Source organism: Balaenoptera physalus, assembly GCF_965194825.1.
Source record: "Balaenoptera physalus genome assembly, chromosome: 14".
Classification (NCBI taxonomy): domain Eukaryota; kingdom Metazoa; phylum Chordata; class Mammalia; order Artiodactyla; family Balaenopteridae; genus Balaenoptera; species Balaenoptera physalus.
The window spans coordinates 71,941,528-71,961,272 of NC_138893.1; the positions used below are offsets into that span (position 1 = coordinate 71,941,528).

The 19,745-nt window shown below is 50.2% G+C and overlaps 1 protein-coding gene across 9 annotated transcripts in view; it reads left to right on the top strand.

The window, feature by feature from the left end:
- The first annotated feature begins 205 nt into the window (after window positions 1–205).
- The window catches only part of LOC309642474 (anthrax toxin receptor-like), a 37,746-nt gene continuing 18,206 nt past the window's right edge, over window positions 206–19,745 (top strand). For 4 of the 9 annotated variants that reach the window (XM_082424066.1, XM_082424059.1, XM_082424061.1 and 1 more), the window contains exons 1-11: window positions 206–1,153; window positions 3,481–3,562; window positions 3,667–3,700; window positions 4,708–4,787; window positions 4,866–4,934; window positions 5,290–5,367; window positions 5,466–5,526; window positions 10,268–10,363; window positions 15,955–16,024; window positions 16,567–16,711; window positions 18,588–19,022. In XM_082424066.1, the coding sequence (XP_082280192.1) occupies window positions 1,032–1,153; window positions 3,481–3,562; window positions 3,667–3,700; window positions 4,708–4,787; window positions 4,866–4,934; window positions 5,290–5,367; window positions 5,466–5,526; window positions 10,268–10,363; window positions 15,955–16,024; window positions 16,567–16,711; window positions 18,588–19,022 (1,272 nt within the window). In that variant the 5' untranslated portion in view covers window positions 206–1,031. The remainder of the gene's footprint in view (window positions 1,154–3,480; window positions 3,563–3,666; window positions 3,701–4,707; window positions 4,788–4,865; window positions 4,935–5,289; window positions 5,368–5,465; window positions 5,527–10,267; window positions 10,364–15,954; window positions 16,025–16,566; window positions 16,712–18,587; window positions 19,023–19,745) is intronic. The other 5 variants (XM_082424060.1, XM_082424063.1, XM_082424062.1 and 2 more) reach the window with 5 other exon arrangements.

Sequence of the window (19,745 nt, forward strand, 5' to 3'; positions counted from 1 at the left end):
TGGTTCCATCAGGTCTCAGCAGCTTTCTTGGCTCCTGCCTGAGGTCAGGCCACATTGTAGGGGACACAGTCTGCCCTTGAGGACCGCACAGATTAATAAACAGGCAAACCAGTAACCAAACACGGAGTTAAATTGTGCCAAGGGCTAAAAGAAAAGTGAAAAGGAATTTCTAGTGACTTTAGGAAAAAGCAAGTATTAATTTTTTAAGTCAAGTATGACTTTCTAGGGGATGTGGAATTTTGAACTAGAGCCTAAAGAATGGGGAAAACAGGGTAGAAGAACGATCAAGGATATTTCTTGTGGAGTCAGTGGTCTATTTGACTGGAGCATAGCGTTAACTCAGGGAAGCCTGAGAGATGAGTCTAGACAGGGCAGTGTGGAGCCAAAACCATTGAGGCTCATAATGCCAGGCCAAGGGGCTTAGAATTCCGCTGTGAGTAATTGGGAGCTACAGATGATTCTTGAGCAAGTGTCTAATATGATACATGAGGTCCTCCAGGTAGAAGAGTCTGATAATAGTGGTTGAAATGATTTGTAACAAGAGCCAAGAGCAGTAGAGAGCACAGCTAGGGACCTATGGTAGCAATTAAGAGAAAAAATAATGAGGGTCAATGGAGCAGAAGACAGTGGAGGGAGAGAACAGGAGGGATGTGTGAAAGGCTGAAAAGAGGTACAATAATTTCTTTGAGATGGGCAGGACATGGGGAAGGTGGGCAAGGAGAGAAAAGGGGTGAGTCTCAAAGAATTTTACAGTAGAAAAGAGGCCAGTTGGGAGGCTCATGCAGAAGTGCATGAGTATCTATCTTCTTGTGCATGCCTGTGTGTGTGTGTGTGTGTGTGTGTGTGTGTGTGTGTGTGTGTGAGTGAGAGAGAGAGAGAGAGATTTTGGGGGGTTGGGAGTATAGGGAGGGAGCAGGAAGGCCCCACACCTCCACAGGCCTCAGAATCCTTTACTAAGTTATAGGAACATCCAGGGTTCAGGAAACGGGTCCCCAAAGCAAAACACTTGGAATGGGAGCAGGGAAATTGACATGCACCCCCTTCCTGGTTGCTTGTTGACTTCGTCTTCATACTTCTCCAGCCCTAACCTGCGGATGTCCTTCATCACCTACTCCACACTGGGTCACACCCTCATGAAGCTCACCTCAGACAGGTAAGTACTGCTTTAATCCCCTAAGGCAGGCCTGGTGGGAGTGGTCACAGGGAAAAACAGGGAACTGAGGGGTTCCCTGAGACCTCATGCGGACCCACTGGGAGCAGGCTGGGCCGTCCTGGGCTCCCCTCAGTGTCCACTCTGACCCCCAGCCCCGGCTCCATGGCTCCCACTGACCCCTGGCTGCGCTGGCCCTGGCAGACCCCCGTGCTGCTAGACCATCTCTGCGCCCTCTAAGCCCTGCCCTCCGCCTGTCTTGTGTCCTCTCAGCACTCTTCCCTTTTCTGAGAACTGGCTCACTGCAAGGACTCCTGGGATCTGGTGGAGCAGATGTGTGGGCCCTTTGTGAACACTGGCCTGTGTTGGGCACCTGCTCTGTGTGTCACTCTCTGCTCTGGGCCAGTGGGGGAAGAGGGGAGGCACAGTCAGAACCAGGAGGCAGGGATGGGCAGTGCTGAAGTGCCGGAGCTTCAGTGGAGGGGAGCTTGGTCCCTTGGTGGGTCTGAGACAAGGGAGCCCATGAGTGTGGGCTGGGGTGCAGGAGGGAAGCATGACACACCAGAATCCTAGGTGGACCATTAGGTGGGCCCAGCGATGTGCCCAAAGCCTTGGAGGTGGGAAGATACGGAGTTCCTGAGTAGCCGGGAGGTTAAGATGCCCATGACGCAAATGATCGGAACCCAGGGAGTGTGTTGGTGCCAGTGCGTAGACACAGCCCTCCCCATGCCTGGCTCCCAGGAGAAGCAGGGGCTGTGCTTCTTGTTAGGTGAGCTAGGGGAAGGCGTGGTTTTGGGTGTCCCTGTCTTCTGCATTTCAGAGAGAGAGACCTGAGTGGGGTTGAGGTGGAAGACAGCAGGTCAGTGGGGGGCTGTCAGGCAGGTGGCAGAAAGAGAGGCGGGGACTGGGTGGGGGCCTCGGGGGGAGGAGCTGCCCGTGGGGGAGAGGAGGACCACTGCCTCCTCCAAGGCAGGGGTTCAGAGCCTGAATCAAGGGAGCTGTGGGGAAGCTCTTGAGGGTCTCTGGGACCCTCTCTGGAAATTGGAGGTGACGATGTCTTCCTCAAGGGAAGGTGTCAGAAGTGGGAGTGGGCTCAGGGGAGTGAAAAATGGGGTGGAATCTTAAGAACTGAAGGGCCTGATGAGGGCATAAGCAGCCTAGTGCACAGAGCTGGGAGTAGGGATGGGGGAGGCAGCCCAAGAAAAAGGCCCGCTCAGGCAGGAGTGAAGCCTGGCCAAGCTCAGTCCCGGGCCGAAGGCTGGGGAGAGATGAGAGCTCCAGCATATTGAGGGTGCTGTCAACAAAACAGAAATCTTCCCAAAAGTGTCAGGAAGAGGGGAGGGTGTTTGTGCTGGGGTGGGCAGGGCCTGGTTTGGCCTCCACTGGCCCGGGGTCACAGCCTCCTCAGTTCCTGGGCTGGGTCAAGCAGGGCAGGACCTGGGGCTCTCAGATCACACCTCAGGGCAGAATCCCTTCTGCGCAAAGTGAGAGCCAGCCTTCAGGGACCACGTTCTCCTTAGAGTTGCTGTGACTGCTCAGCCCATCACCCTGCATTAGCCTGAACCTAAGCCCCAGCCCTGGTGTGTTCCAGTCCCATCCACTGCTATCTGCTTTAACAGAGGCCGACTGCCCATCCCCATGGCATCCTGGGGTCACTGCTCTTCCTCCCACATGGATGGGCCTCAGGCCTCTTTTCCAGCTTGTGGTCTCTTTCTTCAGGAGCACATGAAACCCAGGAGCCCTAGACTCTAACGGAGCAGCTTGACAGCTTCCTTTAGCACCAATCCAAAGGAGGAAGTGGCTTGGAGGGTCCAAGTCCACCTCAGGAGTCTGTGGCAGGGGAGGAGGGGACAGGGCAGGGGTATCAGCAGAGTGACCTTTCCAAACTCAGCCTTGCCTGCTGGAAGGTGACGTGCCCTCACCAGGGACCCCTTAGGTGCCAGCAGTACCGCCAGTGACATTGGGGGTGCTGGATTCACAGGTGCACATCCATGGGTGCACCCCCCTCACCACGGACGGTCAAGGCAGGGCCCTTGCTGAGTCCCCTGAGGTCTGCCTGCCTGAGACAGGGATGAGCACATTGAAAGCCAGGCCCCACCCATGGGACCAGCAAAGCAGCATCCTCCACGCCCACTGAATGAGAGACAGAGAAGCGTTGACCAAGGCCTGTCACTGTCAAAGACACAGGCAGAGAGGTCACCACAGGGCCACTTGTGTCCTCTCTGGTCCAGGCAGGTCTTCACAGGGCAGAATGGCACCAGGGCAGCTGGTCTGTTTTGTAACAGTCAACCCTCATTCCTCCTCAACCCCCTTTACTGATTTTTTTTCAGGAATGAAATTCGTGATGGTCTTAGCAGACTTCAGAATATAGTACCTAGTGGAGCCACACACATGCAGGAAGGATTTAAAAAGGTACAGATCCTACAGCTCTGAGACTTTATTCTGCTTTATCAAGTTCTTAGAGTATTATTGGGTCATCTCACTGCCCTCCCCCAATTTCCTTCATTTTGTTGCAGGCAAATGAGCAGATTGAAAGAGTTTACTCCAAAAGTAAGCTGCCTGCTAACGTCACTGTGCTCAGGTGGGACCGAGCCAGGCGCGGGCCTCAGCGAGGGCTGGTGCAGACCCCCTCGGCCAATTCCTAGCACTGACCCTCGGAACGAGTCCCTTGTCCTCTCTGTGCTGCAGGTTCCTCCTCTGCGCAGTGAGGATGAAAACCACCCCCAGGGATGCTTCCGAGAACCACATGGCATCATGCATTACATTCCTGGTTCTCACTAGATAGCAAGTGCTTGACCTATGGTTGGGCTGCATGAAAAAGAAAAGAGAACTTCCAGAGACGGCAAGCAGATGGGGTTCAGTTTAGGGAACAGAGACCTTGGCGTCCCCCTGGCTGCCCACACTTTGTCCACCACAGTTCTGGCTCTGCCTCCTTTCCCTTGAGCCTCTTCCCTCTGGTTGACTCTCATCCTGTGACTGTGCCTCCGACTGTGGAAATGGCTGTACTTGGCCCAGACCACCTGCATCTAGACTGTAGGGTTGCAGCCCTTGTCAGGAAGAATGCATGGGCTGCTGGGGAAAGGCGGGGAGCTGGGCGGGGGCTGCTGCCCAAGCACCTTGACCTCGAGTTCTGAATAGCAGGACCCAGAGAGCCAGCAGGAGTGCCTGCCGGCGCCGCCCAGGCCAGAGCCCACTGCCCCCCTGATCCGGGGGGATGTCTTGTGCAGTCGGTCAGCTGCTCCTCCCTGTGCTCACCTGAGAGGCTTGTCCTCGTCCAGTGAAGTAGCTGCAGTTGCCTTTCAGGGCAAAGGCTGTGCCACCTGCCCATAGTGAGGGTCCACTAGGAAGGGCTCTGATCCAGTCTCAGGCTCCTCGTCTGTCAAGTGGGTCCTGCGCTGCGGCCTTCTCCCTCCAGGAGCTCTGGGTGGTGGGTACTCCAGTCAAGGTGGCCTCTCCCCAGGAGGGGGAGGTGTGGGAGCAGTGCTGTGGGCCCAGCAGCCTGAGGCAGGTCACTCCAGGTGCCTTGCTGACCAGGCCACTCCCTGCTTCTTCTGCAGACAGCAGTGCTTCCAGCCTGATTATCACTCTGACCACTGGACCACTGCTACCAACGACATTACGGGAAACTAAGAGTGAAGTGAGTCCTGTCCATCATTACCAGCTTTGTGCTCCATGTATTGGGGTATTTTTACTCAAACCTTTTTTTCCCTCTTAGGCTGACAAAGCTCGGGATATGGGGGCCAAAGTTTACTGCCTGGGTGTAAAAGATTATAAGAAAGACCAGGTAATTCAGAACAGCTAACCATGTGTTCAGCTAACCGGGTGCCACTCTTGAGCCCAACTGGGGAAAGCTTTCAAAGGCAGCTGTCCCAGGGACCCCCAGAGGATGGCCCTCTACCCACCCCAACTGTTTGGAGAACAGATTGCCACGGCCAATGAATAGCAAGTGTTGTGTAAACCTACACACCAGAGGTGTGGAAGGCGGAGCTTTCCAGTCCCTAAGGGTGGGCTGCTGGCAGACACCAGGATGTGGCCCTTGGAGTCCAACACGGCAGAAGGCAAGAGCCTATCTCCTGGGACGGGATCTGCTGTGTCCTCAAGCCCTGGCTGGGTGCCTACCATCTCCTCTTCCCTTGTAGCTGCATGATATTGTAGAAAGAAAAGACCAAATGTATGGGATAGACGAATTCAAGTCCCTGGAAAAGCTTGTTACCTCGGTGAGTGTGGGCTAAGCATGAGACGGGAGATGGGGTGTCTTCTCCCTATGCCTCTGCCATCAGTCGCCCTGACCCTGCCACCCCACTGTCTGTTCCAGCTGGTGGAAAATTCCTGTATGGAAGTGATGGCTGGGGACACTTACTTTGTCTGTTTAGGAGGTAAGAGCCAGAGTCACATATCTATACAGAAGTGTGTGTCTGTGTGTGTGTGTGTGTGACACATTTGGGTGGTGTGTGGGTGTTGTGACTGTGGGGTGTGTGAACATGGTGTGTTTCTGTATGTGGTGTGATAGTGTGTGTGGTATATGCATGGTTTGAGTGGAGTGAGTGTGTATGGTATGTGTGTGTGGTGTCTATGAGTGTGATGTCTGTGTGTGATGTGTGTGTGTATGAGGTGATTGTATGGAAATGTGTCCAACATATGAGTGTGCAGATATATAAGTCAGTGTGTGATTGTATGACGTGTGTATGTTGGGAGTTGTGTGTGGATATGCATGTGTAATTACTTTTATGATCCAGCTTTATTGACATGTAATTGAAATATAGCTCTGGATAAATTTAAGGTATACCACATAATGGTATAGACTTGAATACATATATTGCAAAAAGGTGACCAAAATGAATTTAGTTTATAAAACTAAAACCAAAAGTTCTTTTAAAAATTAAATATATACTTTAAAACCCTCAACAATACTTAGCAAATGAAATCCAACAACACATAAAAAATATAATACATCAAAACTAATTAGGGATCAGGCCAGAAATGCAAGTCTGATTCTGTATATGAAATATCAATGTAATTTACCACATCAGGAAGATGGAGAAGGAAAACATGATTATCTCAATGGATGAAAAAAAAAGTTGGACACAGTTCAGGTCCGACAAAGACATCCAACAAGTACTCACAGCCAACACTACATCCACTGGTTCAGCGGGATCGGCCTCTCCCTGAGATCTGGAACTTGACAAGGATGCCCTCTCTCCCCCGGGAGGGTCCCTGCATCAGTGTGGGGAGGATCCTGTGCAGTTGCTTTTCTGGGAGAAGCCCTCTCTCTCAGTGAGCTCTGTGCGTGCCGGCTCCTGAGTCCACATCACTGGGATTTGTGGAGCTGAGGTGGGTGGATAAGCACACGCTCCCACTGGTAACAGCACACAGCTGGATGCAGCTGGACGCAGACCCAGGAAGCTGGGCCTGGCTGCGGTGCTCTGAACTGCAACGTTACAGTGCAATAGGCCATGGGGTCACACAGAGCAGTGTTTATATCCGAGCTCTGCTGCCCACGGGCACGAAACCAGCGCAAAATGCTGAGTATCTGCGAGCTCCACTTTTGTCGCCAAGAAGTAGAAACAGCAACACCCACTATCAGATCTGCAGTGAGACGTAGATGCACTGGAGCTCACAGTGACTGGCACAGGATCTAGGAGCCGGCGGCCCTCACCAACAGGAGCTGGCACTAACACTTCCATCACTGACCCCTGGTGCTGCCCCCACCCCCGGGCTGAGCCCAAGGTGGGGAGGGAAGTGGTTAAGGAACATCCAGGATGAAAGTGTCTCCAGCTGAGCCCGCTGTGGGTGGCAGCTGTGTGACTCCTCCTGAATCCCACACTGTGACCTGCAGTGCGAAGTGGGGACATGGGTCACTGCTTCTCTGGTGTCACGTCTGAGCCGTGCAGCACCCTGACAGCTTCAATTCTCTGATTATGTCCCTGGGGCATACACAGGCCTGTCAAACCATAGAGGAAGATGCCTATTGTCATTCATGCCCTGTGGTGGCCCAGCTGAGGTGACAGGTGCCCACTGCGCACCCTCTGCAGGCGTGGCCCAGCACTGCTGCTCTGACCTTTACAGCTGCTGTCATCTTGTCAAAAGCTGCCACACAGCATGACTGTCACTTGGAGGGAAAGCTCAAGGCAGGAACCTGGACCCCAAATAAAGTAGAAGAAGCTGTTCATCAGGCTGTCGTTCTGAATAAGTCAGTGGGCCGGGTGTGAGGAAGCCGGGAGTGGGGAGGCCCTCTTCAGTCTCTTGGCCTCCCTCCAGGACTAGGCAGAGGCCTCTGCTGGCCTCCCTGCCTCCAGGCATGGGCTCCAGCCCATCCTCTGCACAGGGCCTGAGGGGCAGAGAAAGCCACTTCCCTACCCCAGCCTGACCATGGAGGCTGAGGCCCCCGAGCCAGACAACTGGGCCCTCCAAGGTCCAGCCTCTGCTCTAAGCCCACCTGCTGCAGAGGCTGGGGGCTGGCGGGACTGGGCTCCCTGCAAAACCTTCCTCAGCTTCACAGGGTCCAGCCCACCCAGCCTTTGAGACTTCACTCTCAGAGCGCCTCAACCCCGAAGTCTTTCCTGGTCAGCTTGCCCCATGGCTTCCCACAGCCTTTGCTCTGTTCCTGTCATTAGTCACTTGTCACCCAGTAGGAACCATGACTTCTGCCTCACTGTGTCCATGGCTTTATTTTTATTGATCAGTAAATTCTTTTTCTTTCAAACTTTTATTATGGCTAATTTCAAACCTGCAGCAAAGTGGAAACAATTGTACAGTGGGCACCCCTATCTCCACCACCTGGATTCGCACTTAATATCTGACTGTATTCTCTTTCATATTAATCTATCTAGCTCTCTTTCTCTGTCTCACTGTCTTCATCAGTCCATCTGACTTTCTGATGCAGTTCAAAATAAATTACAGTCATCAGGCTACCGCACCACATATCTTGAATTTGGAAACAATTTTTGTTAAGATTTCTCTTTTTGAAATTCAGCAAACTTAAGTGTATCATTTGATGAGTTCTGACAGATGCACGCAATACCTGTGTAACCACAAACCCCATGGAGAGTCACAGCACTACATTTGCCCCCAGAAAGTCCCCTCATCTCCCTTCCCAGACAATCCCTGGTCACATTTGGTCCAGGGATTGGTCAGTGTCCAGTTTCTCTCAAAGTGACTGTCCCAAGCAGCATGTGGTGCTCCCAGACCCGCCCACCCCAGGGCAGGTCACGTCCACCTGTGCGCCCGTGTCAGTCTCATGCTGTCTAGATGCCCTTTTCATGCTCAGCTCCACCAGCCTGCTCAGGGAGACGCCTGCCTTCCCAGCTCCTCTCTCTGGAGCCCCCGGCTGGCCTGGTGTACAACTTTTCTTCCAGAGAGGAAGCTCTCTGTTCCAGAAAGGATCCATCTCCCTCCCCGGGACTGTTCGTCCTGCTGCCTGAGAGCTGGTGGGCAGTGGACTGTACGTGGGACATGCAGCCCTGCAAGCCGATTTTAGACCTTCCTGTGACTTCATTTTCTTCCTGTGGTTGATACTGTTGGAGGAATTGGGGTGCAGGGGGAGGGGTTTGGGAAGCAAAAGGAGCAGCTTTCTGGACAAAGCAAAAGTCCTTTACCTGGAGGTCTCTTTTGCTGAAATATTGAAACCATCACCCTGCCTTCCACTTTGGAGACTTGCCGGAGTTCAGAAGCCCCCCTTTGGGAGCGGCAGTGCCTGGGGCACAGGGGGCTCTGCTGCAGAGGTGAAGCAGCACCCGGGTGGGGTTGAGGGCAGCAGGAGACACAAGGAGGAAGGAGGGTGTCCAGGCGGAGGGCAGCGTGCGCTGCTCCTGAGGATGTGGCACGGGCTGTGCGCTGGGCTATCAGACGGCCCTGCCCTCGGCTGCCGCCCTCCTTCCTGTCAGCTACGTGGAAGAGGCTGGGTCCAATCTTCACCATGAGGCCGGGATCGCCAGGTCCTCTATGGGGGCTTTCTGCTTCCAAAAGCCTATCAAAACATGTTAGCAGGGCAGCTTCACCCCACAGCCCAAGAATCTGTTTACTTCAAAAGAGAATTTGTAAACTCCACCTTGATCTGAGGGGACCACAGGAAGATGTGAAGCAGGACGAATCAGCACTGCCAGGTCCAAGGCTGTGCTGGCATTTCTGAGGAATATTTCTCAAGTTACTTGACCTTGGGCAAATCAAGTATCTGGGATTGGCATTAGCCAGCCTGGGCCAGGAGGCAGGGGTGGAGGCTAAAGACCATGGGCTTGCAGCAGGAAGATCTGCATTTATCCTGGCCAGCTCCAGGGGCCAGGCCCACTAGCTGCCCTCTCTGGATCCCCTAGTATTTGTTTCAGTTGTCAGGAAGCATCAGTGGGGACCCAGAAGCCTAGGGAGCCCCTGTGGCCCAGAACTGCCTATCAGTGTCTCCCACCTGGGCCAAAGGAGGTGCTTGGTGAATCTCTGTGGTGGGCGTTGGGGGTTGTGTGAGGCACATGAAGGGGCAGGAAGAGGGAGGGGAAGAGCACTCATTGCAGACTTCAGAACCACAGCTGAGACAGGATTTCACCTTCCATGGGGGATTCTCCGGGGCAGGGTCCTCGCTTCCTCCTTGCCTCACCCAGGTCCTGGCCTTAGCTCCTGGGGTCTCCAGCCTGCCATAGGCAGAGAGAGAGACACGGAGGAGAAGCAGACCTCCAAGTGTCAAAAAGCCCCACAGACACCCAGGCTTGTGTGCTCAGCTCAGACAAGTGTCAGGACTGGCTTCAGCCTGTGTTGTCTTGGTTCCTCTTTCATTTATGGTGGAGAACACTGCCTGTACCTCTTAGGGAAGACTATGGTACTTCAGGGCCTGGGTTTGCCCCTATGGAGGGTAGGAGACTGGGTGTCTTTTAATGTGCTCAACAGTTCAGAGAGGTTTGTAGCAGCAACCTGAGTGCTCAAAGCCCAGTCCAGCAGCCTCAGAGTGGACCCTCAGGGACACCAGGAGAGGATCTGGCACAGGAGGTACACAGATATTGGTTCAGACAGAGCTGCTTCCTCATAGGAGTCACTTGGGAGTTCAGTTTTGGATGACCTTCTGTAACTGTGAGATCAGAGGGAAGACAGCACTCAGCCCCTCCTAACACAGACCTTTGGATGTTACCCTTGCAGAAGCCTACGAAGTGACATTTTTTGCATCTGGCCTAGATCAAAAAAGGAAGGATGAAATTGTTTGCAGATATGAGTTGGGCTTCAGCAAAGTCTATGGTAAGTAACCTGCTTGGTACCTCCAAGTAAGAAATATCACACAACACACTGCATTCCCTTCATCCAACCAAGCCGTCAAAGCCCTTGCTGCCCACTCACTGTAGACACTATAAGGATAGAGGCAAAGTGGACAAGTGGAGGGAGAGACCTGGATGGAAGCCTGGTAACCTCTCCCTTCATATGCAAAGCCAGGAACTAATCAACACCCCAGCACATCAAGACTGTTTTGAAAAGGTAAAGACAATGGATAATCCTTTAGCCAGGCTCATCAAGAAAAAAAGAGAGAGGACCGAAATAAAAAAAATAAGAAGTGAAAGAGGAGAAATCACAACTGATATCACAGAGATACAAAAAGTCATAAGGGAATACTACAACCAGTTATAGGCCAACAAATTGGACAACCAAGAAAGAATGGATAAATGTCTAGAAACATATAATCTTCCAAGACTGAATCAGTAAGAAATAGATAATCTGCACAGACTGATTGCTAGTATTGAAATTGAATATGTAATCAACAAACTCCCAGCAAACAAAAGTCCAAGATGAGATGGCTTCACAGGGGAATTCTACCAAACTTACACAGAAGAGCTAATACCTATCCTTTTCAAACTATTTCAAAATATTGAAGAGGAGGGAACACTCCCAAAATCACTCTATAAGGTCACCATTACCCTGATACCAAAAGTAAACAAGGTCACTACAGAAAAAGAAAATTACAGGCCAATATCTCTGATGAATATAGATGCAAAAAACCTCAACAAAATATTAGCCAACTGAATTCAACAATATATAAAAAAGAATCAACACCATGATCAAGTAGGATTAATTTTAGGGATGCAAGAATGGTTCAATATCCACAAATCAATGAATATAATTCACCACACTAACAACAGTAACGAAAAAAAGGATAAAAATCACATGACCATCTCAATAGACACAGAAAAAGCATTTGACAAAATTCAACATCCATTCATGATTTTTAAAATAACTCTTATCAAAGATGGTATAGAGGGAGCATATCTCAACTTAATAAAAGCCATTTATGACAAACCCACAGCTGACATAACACTTGACAGTGAAAAGCTGAAAGCTTCTCTTTTAAAATCAGGAAAAAGACAAGGATGCCCACTATTATCACTTCTATTTAACATATATTGGAAGTCCTAGGCACAGCAATCAGACAAGAAAAAGAACTAAAAGACATCCAAATTGGAAGGAAAAAGTAAATCTGTCACTATTTGCAGATGACATGATACTATATACAGAAAACGATACAAAAAACTCCACCAAAAAAAACTATTAAAACTAATAAATGAATTCAGTAAAGTTGCAGGATGCAAGATTAATATACAGAAATCTCTTGCATTTCTGTACACTAATAATAAAATATCAGAAAGTGAATTTAATAAAACAATCCCATTTACAATTGCATCAAAAAGAATAAAATACCTAGGAATAAACTTAACCTAGAAGGTGAAAGACCTATACTTGAAAACTATAAGACATTGATGAAGGAAAGTGAAGAAGATACAAATAAATGGAAAGAAAGGTCTTGTTCATGGATTGGAAGAATTGATATTGTTAAAATGTCCATACTACCCAAAGCAATCTACAAATTTAATGCAATTCCTAGGAAAAAAATCTGTGACATTTTTCACAGAAATAGAATAAGTAATCCTAAAATTTGTATGTAACTACAAAAAAACCCTAATAGTCAATGCACTCTTGAGAAAAAAGAACGAAACTAGAGGTATTGTGTTCCTTGTGTTCAGAAAATACCACAAAGCTACAGTAATCAAAACAGCAGAGTAATGACACAAAAATTGACACATAGATCAATGGAAGAGTAGAGAGATACCAGAAATAAACTCATGCACATATGGTCAATTAATCTATGACAAAGAAGGCAAAAATATACAATAGAGAAAAGTCAGTCCCTTCAATATGTGGTGCTGGGAAAATTGGACACCCTGCACATAAAAGAATGAGATTAGAACATTTCCTCACACCATATACCAAAAAATCTAAAATTGCATTAAAACAATAGATACTGGAGAGGGTGTAGAGAAAAGAGAACCCTCTTACACTGTTGGTGGGAATGTAAATTGATACAGCCACTATAGAGAACAGTATGGAGGTTCCTTAAAAAACTAAAACTACCATATGACCTAGCAATTCCACTCCTGGGCATATACCTGGAGAAAACCATAAGTCAAAAAATACATGCACCCCAAGGTTCATTGCAGCACTATTTACAATAGACAGGAGAAGGAAGCAACCTAAATGTCCATCAACAGAGGAATGGATAAAGAAGATGCGGTACATATAAACAATGGAATATTACTCAGCCATAAAAGGGAAAAATATTGTGCCATTTGCAGAGACGTGGATGGACGTAGAGACTGTCATACAGAGTGAAGTAAGTCAGAAAGACAAATCCAAATATTGTATATTAACACATATATGTGGAATCTAGAATAATGGTGTAGACGAACTTATTTGCAAAGCAGAAATAGAGACACAGATGTAGAGAACAAACATATGGGTACCAAGGGGTGAAGGGGCAGGATGGGATGGATTGGGAGACTGGGATTGACATATATACACTACTATGTATAAAATAGATAACTAATGAGAACTGACTGTATAGCACAGGGAATTTTACTCAGTGCTCTATGGTGACCTAAATGGGAAGGAAATACAAAAAAGGGCAGATGTATGTATACAAATAGCTGATTCACTTTGCTATACAGCAGAAACTAACACAACATTGTAAAGCAACTATACTCCAATTAAAAAAATGCACTGAAGATGTAAATATAAGACCTGAAACCATACAACTCCTAGAAGAAAACATAGGCAGAATATTCTTTGACACAAATTGTAGCAATACCTTTTTGGAACTGTCGCCTAAGGCAAAGGAAACAAAATCAAAGATAAACAAATGGGACCAAATTAAACTTATAACCTTTTGCACACCAAAAGAAACTATTGACAAAATGAAAAGACAACCTACTGAATAGGAGAAAATATTTGCAAATGATATGACTGAAGAGTCAATATCCAAAATATATAAATAGCTCAAACACTTCAGTATCAAAAAAAAAAAACCGGTTAAAACATGGGCAGAAGACCTGAATAGACATTTTTCCATAGAAGATATACAGATAGCCAACAGGTACATAAAAAGATGCTCAACATCACTAATCATGTAAGTCAAAACCACAGGAAGATATCATCTCACACTCGTCAAAATGGCTCTTATCAAATGTTGGCCAGGATGCGGAGAAAAGGGAACCCCAGTATACTGTTGGTGGGAATGTACTGCATCAACAAATTGGTGCAGCCACTAGAGAAAACAGTAGGGAGATTCCTCAAAAATGTAAAAATAGAATTACCATATGATCCAGCAATTCCACTATTGGATATATATCTGAAGGAAAAAAAAACACTAATTCGAAAAGATACATGAACCCCAACATTCACAGCAGCATTATTTATAATAGACAAGATACGGAAGCAACATAAGTGTCCATCACAGATGAATAGATAAAAAAGATGTGGTAAATATTACTCAGCCATAAAAAAGAATGAAATTCTATAATTTGCAACAACATGGATGGACTTACAGGGTATTTATGCTAAGTGAAATAAGTCAGACAGAGAAAGAAAATACTGTTGCGTTATCACTTACACATGGAATCTAAAAAATAAAACAAATGATTGAATATCACAAAACAGAAACAGACTCATAGATGTAGAGAACAAACCAGTGTTTGCCAGCGGGAAGAGGGAAGCAGGGAGGAGCAAGATCCAGGGGTAGGGAATTAAGAGGTAAAAACTGCTATGCATAAAATAAATAAGCTACAGTTTATATTGTACAGCACAAGGAATATAGCCAATATTTTGTAATAACTTTAAATGCAGTATAATCTATTAAAAATTTTAAATCACTATGCTATACCCCTGAAACTAGTATAATATTATTAAAAAAAAAAACTATACTTCAATTAAAAGAAAAAAAAGAAGCTCCTCTGCAGCCAACCATGCCTTCCTTGTCCCTCCGTATGCGAGGTGTCTGCCATCACTTCACTCTCCCTGCTCTGTGAATACTATGGAGATTACACCACATTTCTTTGTGATTTTTTCACACTAATCCCAATCACCCTACCCCTCAGACACAAATCCTTCCCCCTAAACATAACTGGTGAGTAGTTTCTATATCAGCACCAATGAAGGGGAACACAGTTCAGAAGTTCGTAGCTAATCTGAGAACTGAGTTATAGCCAAAAGCTGGTCACGTGGAAGGGGACCATCTGCGGGGAACAGGCCTGACCTGTGGCCACAGTCAGGGTGTGAGAAGATTTAGGGCTCAGGAGAGAGAAGGTTCCACAGCTACTAGTTACAGACTGCCTGAGCCTCCGGAGTGCCACCTCCCAGCTCCCACAAAGTTACAGAACAAGCATGAACACAGAAGCCCTGTTCCCCTCAGGCTTCCCTGTGTCCATAAATGGCACCACCACCCACCCAGGCGCTCTGCTCACTCACCTGCACGTCGTCCTTGACTCCTCTTTGCTCTCATCCCACATCCAGTCCACCTGCAGGCCCTGCTACCTCTGTGTCCAAACTTACCCGAACCTGGCCAGCCACGTCACAGGCTCACTGAACTTAGAATAAAGCCCAAACCCCTTCCCAGGGCCCACGAGGCCCCGCCCCCTCTCCTCACTCACCTCTTTCCCACAACAAGCTCAGCTAGTTATGCCTCAGGCCTCGGAACAGGTGCCCACAGCCTGGACCCTCTTCTGCAGACCTTTCCCTGCCTTTCCCCTCATCTGGTTTCAGCTCCAGGTACACCACCTCAAAAAGACCTTATCTTTAATAGGAATTTTCAATAACATACAAAAGTAGCAAAACTTGTATAATGCCCTTGAAGCAGCCTTCCCCTGCTTTCAGCAAGTATCAATCCTGGCCAATCTGGTTTTGCTGATACTCTCACTGTTGATTATTGTGAAGCAAATCCCAGACATCCCATCATGTCCTGTATAAATATTTCACTTTCTCTTAAAGAGAAATTGAGTCTCTAAAGGACAGGACAGGTCACCTGCTCCTAAGCAGCTGTCCCTTGCACTCCCTTCTCTATCCCATCCCTTGCTTTTTGATGTCACTGCACTTTTCACTCTGGCACTTATTTTGTTCATTGTTTGTTACTTTATTCTCTGTCTCCTTCTCCAGTCCCGCAAATGTCAGGTCCTTGAGAGCAGGGCCTCTGCCTGCCTTGTTCCCATTAAATACCAGGGCCTTTTTATAACAACTATAAATGGAGTACAACTTTTAAAAAGTGTGAATCACAGTATTGTACACTTGTAATTTAGGGAATATTGTATATCAACTGTACTTAAATAAATAAAGTTTAAAAAACCAAAATACCAGAGCTCTGCACAGCGCTTGACACATGGTACACATCAGAAGGCGGCAGAGAAGAGAAGCTGCTTCTGCCAAAGTGGCAGGTCTGCTTCCAAGGGCAGGCAGAAGGGGAGGGGCGGATGGGTGGACAAGTCTACTGACATTCTTCTCATGTGGTTTTCTTTTAGATAAAAAACCCACCTTTATGAATCAAGAAAAATTAATTTGCCCAGGACATACATTTGACAAGGCTGGACAGTAAGTATTAGGCTTGGGGGCCATTTGAGCCAAGAATTTCAGAAGCCACCTCTGCTGGGGCAGCACATGTCTGTCTCTGGGAGGGCTCAGGGCATCCTCCGCACCTGCCCTGGTTGACAATCCCCCGAGGTGCTCAGGGATCCGCGGTGGCCCAGGCTCTGCTGAGGAGGGCAGGATGTGGGAGATGGTGTGCCCCAGGGCTGGTACCTTTGCTCCAAGCAGCTTTTCCGAGTGAAGCCAACATACCGTGTACATACAGAGGAGTCGGGATGGTGCCATCCCTGGTCACTTTGCTCCTGGTCTTGAGGGCATCTGACCCCATGCAGGGCTCCTCACTGCCTGGTCAGCCTTCACTGCAGAGGTCAATCTCATGGTGCTTGGGGATGAACGCCCCCTACCCCTGCTGTCTGCTCTCTGGTAGCCCTGAATGGCTGATGTTCAAAGTCATTTCCATGAGGAGAGCTGTGTGCTATGGACTGAGCCAAGCGCAAGAACTGTGTCTATTCCATCTGGTGGTTACCCTCTGCCTTTCTGTGCTTTAGGGAGGTCTTCATCGATTACAGCCTGGACAATGGTGTCACCTTCGTAGGCGAAGACCTGAAAATTGCCGGCAAGGACTGTGTGAATGACAGGGTAGGCCTGAGCCTCCCTCAGTGGATGGAGGCAGAGAAGTCCTGGGGAGATGAGGTGAGGGGAGCAAAGTCCCTGGGGAAGGCAGAGCACGAAGCTTATGAGACAGGCATCTCAGGCAGCACCTCACAGCCAGACAGGTGCCCTTAGCCCTTCATCAGGTTGGTAAAATTCATTGCAAATTCTTCTACAAGAACACCGAGGTTGCAGGCAGCTATCCAGGTCTTGCAGAATCTCTGCTCTCTCTGTGAACCAAGTGGCACTGAAGGCACTTGAAAGGGACCAATTTGAGCTCTGAGCAGACTCCAGAAACAGTGCTGAGGCTCAGCCCACCCTGAACCCACCTTGCCACCTCCCCTGGCCCGGGCCTTGCGGTGGGGAGCTCAAGGCTCCATCCTGGATTCCAGCCGGGGTGAGCGGGAGAGGCTGGGGCACTGTGTACTAGGGGACAGGGACCAGGGCCTCTGGGACACCTGGGCCCTCCAAATCGGCGTCCCCGGCACAGGGGTCTGGAGAGTGGGAGCAGCCGTGGTCGTGCATAGTCAGGGTGTGTTTGCACTGCGCTAGTGTAGCACTGGGCAGAGCTCTGAACCCTCTCATGACCATCACAGCCCTGGCCTCCCACGCCTGTTTGGGGAACAACGGCTGTCACTTTGCAGATGTCATCAACCTCCCTGCGGACACACCTCCTTTCTCGTGCTCCTCAGTTGCCCCTCTCCGCTAACTGGCTCTGACCTCTGCAGGGGGACTCTCCCCTCTGTTGCTGGAAAGCTGGCAGGGCAGGTGGGAAGGGCGGGGCTCAGCTCAGGGAGAGGAAGCTGCGAACAAAGTGCTGCTCCCAGGAGCCCTCTTTTCCCAGCTCCACAGCATCCGGGCCCCTTAGCCTGGGGCAGCCCGCCATGGGGGACAGAGCGTGTTAGCCTGGAGTGAGGTTTCCCTGGGAGGAGGGACGCGTGTGCCTAATGCCAAAGCCCTTGTGTCCAGTCCCAGCTGCTGAGGGTTCCCGCAGCGTGACGGTCCCCTGTGTGTCTGTCTCCGCTGGTCCCTGCACATCCACCTCCGGACCCGAGATTAACCTCCACGTTTCCCAGCAGGAGTCCCGCCACCGGACGGCCCCCGTCCACAGGCACATTGAGAAGAGAACTCGGGAGCCGCCCGTGGCTCCGGGCCCAGCACAGGGTCACCCTCAGCCCCACTCGGCCTCTCCTTTCGGCCTCCCTGTTTCCTGGGCACAGGCTCTCTCTGCCCCCTTCCCCCCCTGCTTCTCTCAAGCAGAGGCTTGACGTAGGGAAGGGCTGGGCAGCGCGGGTCCACAGATGCAGCACACGTGCCCTCGGTTATGCACAACAACAAGAGAACAGAGCCCGTTCCTTAATCCCCCACGTGGACCTGGCCTGTGCATGAGCTTTCTATAGCCTCTCTCTAATGCTCTCAAGTGCTCGCTCACTTCCTCACTCCAGATGTGCAGACACAGGCTCCAAGGTTGCAGAGCGGGGAAGTAGGGGAGGGAGGCAACGGGGAGGTGAGCAGGGTGTCCTGCCTCTGCTCTTGCACCCACACCTCTCTGGGGCCCCGAAGCCCCTCCCTCACCCATCTGTGTGTCGTAGCATTTTGTGATCCTCACAAAACCCCTGTGCTCTCAGCCAAGGCAGGCAGTGAGGGCTGGGTTGTCACTGCATGGAGGACTGGGCTTCCTTGACAGGGCTCTAGGGAGAGTCTCAGAACAGGGCCAGCGGTGGGGTCTGTGGCCCAGGGCTCCACAGTGGCTCTCTTGGTACCAGCCATGATCTCCTCGCCCCACTGTGGTCCCTCTGGATGAGGCAACCTGAGGAGAAGGGGAATTGTGAGGTCTGGTGTGGGAAGTGGATATTGGGTTCACGGGAAGAGATCACCCAGGCCAACCCCAAGACTTTGGCATGTGTGCCCTGTACAGCATGAGACTATGGAGCCCCCAGCTGTCCCAACTACAACCACAGTGACCACAGTGCCTACCACTGTCAGGACCAGTAGGACGACGACGAGGACGACGACGACCCCAACGCCTACCACTGTCAGGACCAGTAGGACGACGACAAGGACGACGACGGCCCCAACACCTACCACTGTCAGGACCAGTAGGACGACGACAAGGACGACGACAACAACGATGACAACGAAGACCACAGTGCCTACCACTGTCACCATGACAACTACCGTGACAACTGTTGTCACAACCACAGTGACTACAGTTGTCACAGAGGAGGAGACCACAGTGCCCATGGTTGTCACCCAGAGCCCAGTTCCCAGCAATCCTCTCTTGTACCCTACACTCATCCCGTCCCTGGTCGTGATACCGTTGCTGCTTGTCTGCATCTGCTGCTGCAAGAGGGTGAGTGAACCCTGCCCGCACAGCCTGCATCCAGCCCTCACCAACCCCGGAGGGACCAGGCCAATGCCTGCCCCATGATTCTGCCTGTGGTCAGGTTCCGTCAGCTCTGGGGTCCTCACACCAGCAAACAAGGCACAGACTCTGTCCTCCCGTCCCGGGCATAGACACAGCCTGGGCTTCTAGGGGGCCACCTGCTTCGTGCTTTCACCTTCACAGGGAGATGGCCTATGGGCTGTCCTGGCCCCTGGGGCAAAAGGACCCCAGACCTCCTGAGACCAGGGCTGCCCCACAGCAGTCAGACTTCTGAAGGACTCAGGTAGACCAAGGCCCCAGGAATCTCCGCTGTTGGGGGACAAAGAGGGGTCTGCAAGGGCACTGATGGCCCAAAGGGAGAAGGATGCTGGCCGGGAGGATGCGAACCCCGGGGGCAGCTGCGCCTTTGAAAGCAGCATGGATCCCTGTCCATCTCTGGTGCCTTCCGTCATTGCGTCATCAGTCACCACTAAGTCACCAGGATGTGCAGGGCCCCGTGCTGGGCACAGAGGGGCAGAAATGAAGCAGCCGCCACCCTTGCGCACAGGAGCTCACCATCTGGTGTCTGGTCTGGTATTGGTAGCTGGGGAGCATTGAGGGTAAATGTCACCTTCAGAGGGTGTGGCAGGTGTCCTGATAATGATAAAGGACAGAGACTGGCCCCGGGTGGGAGGGAAGGCAGAGGCGCTG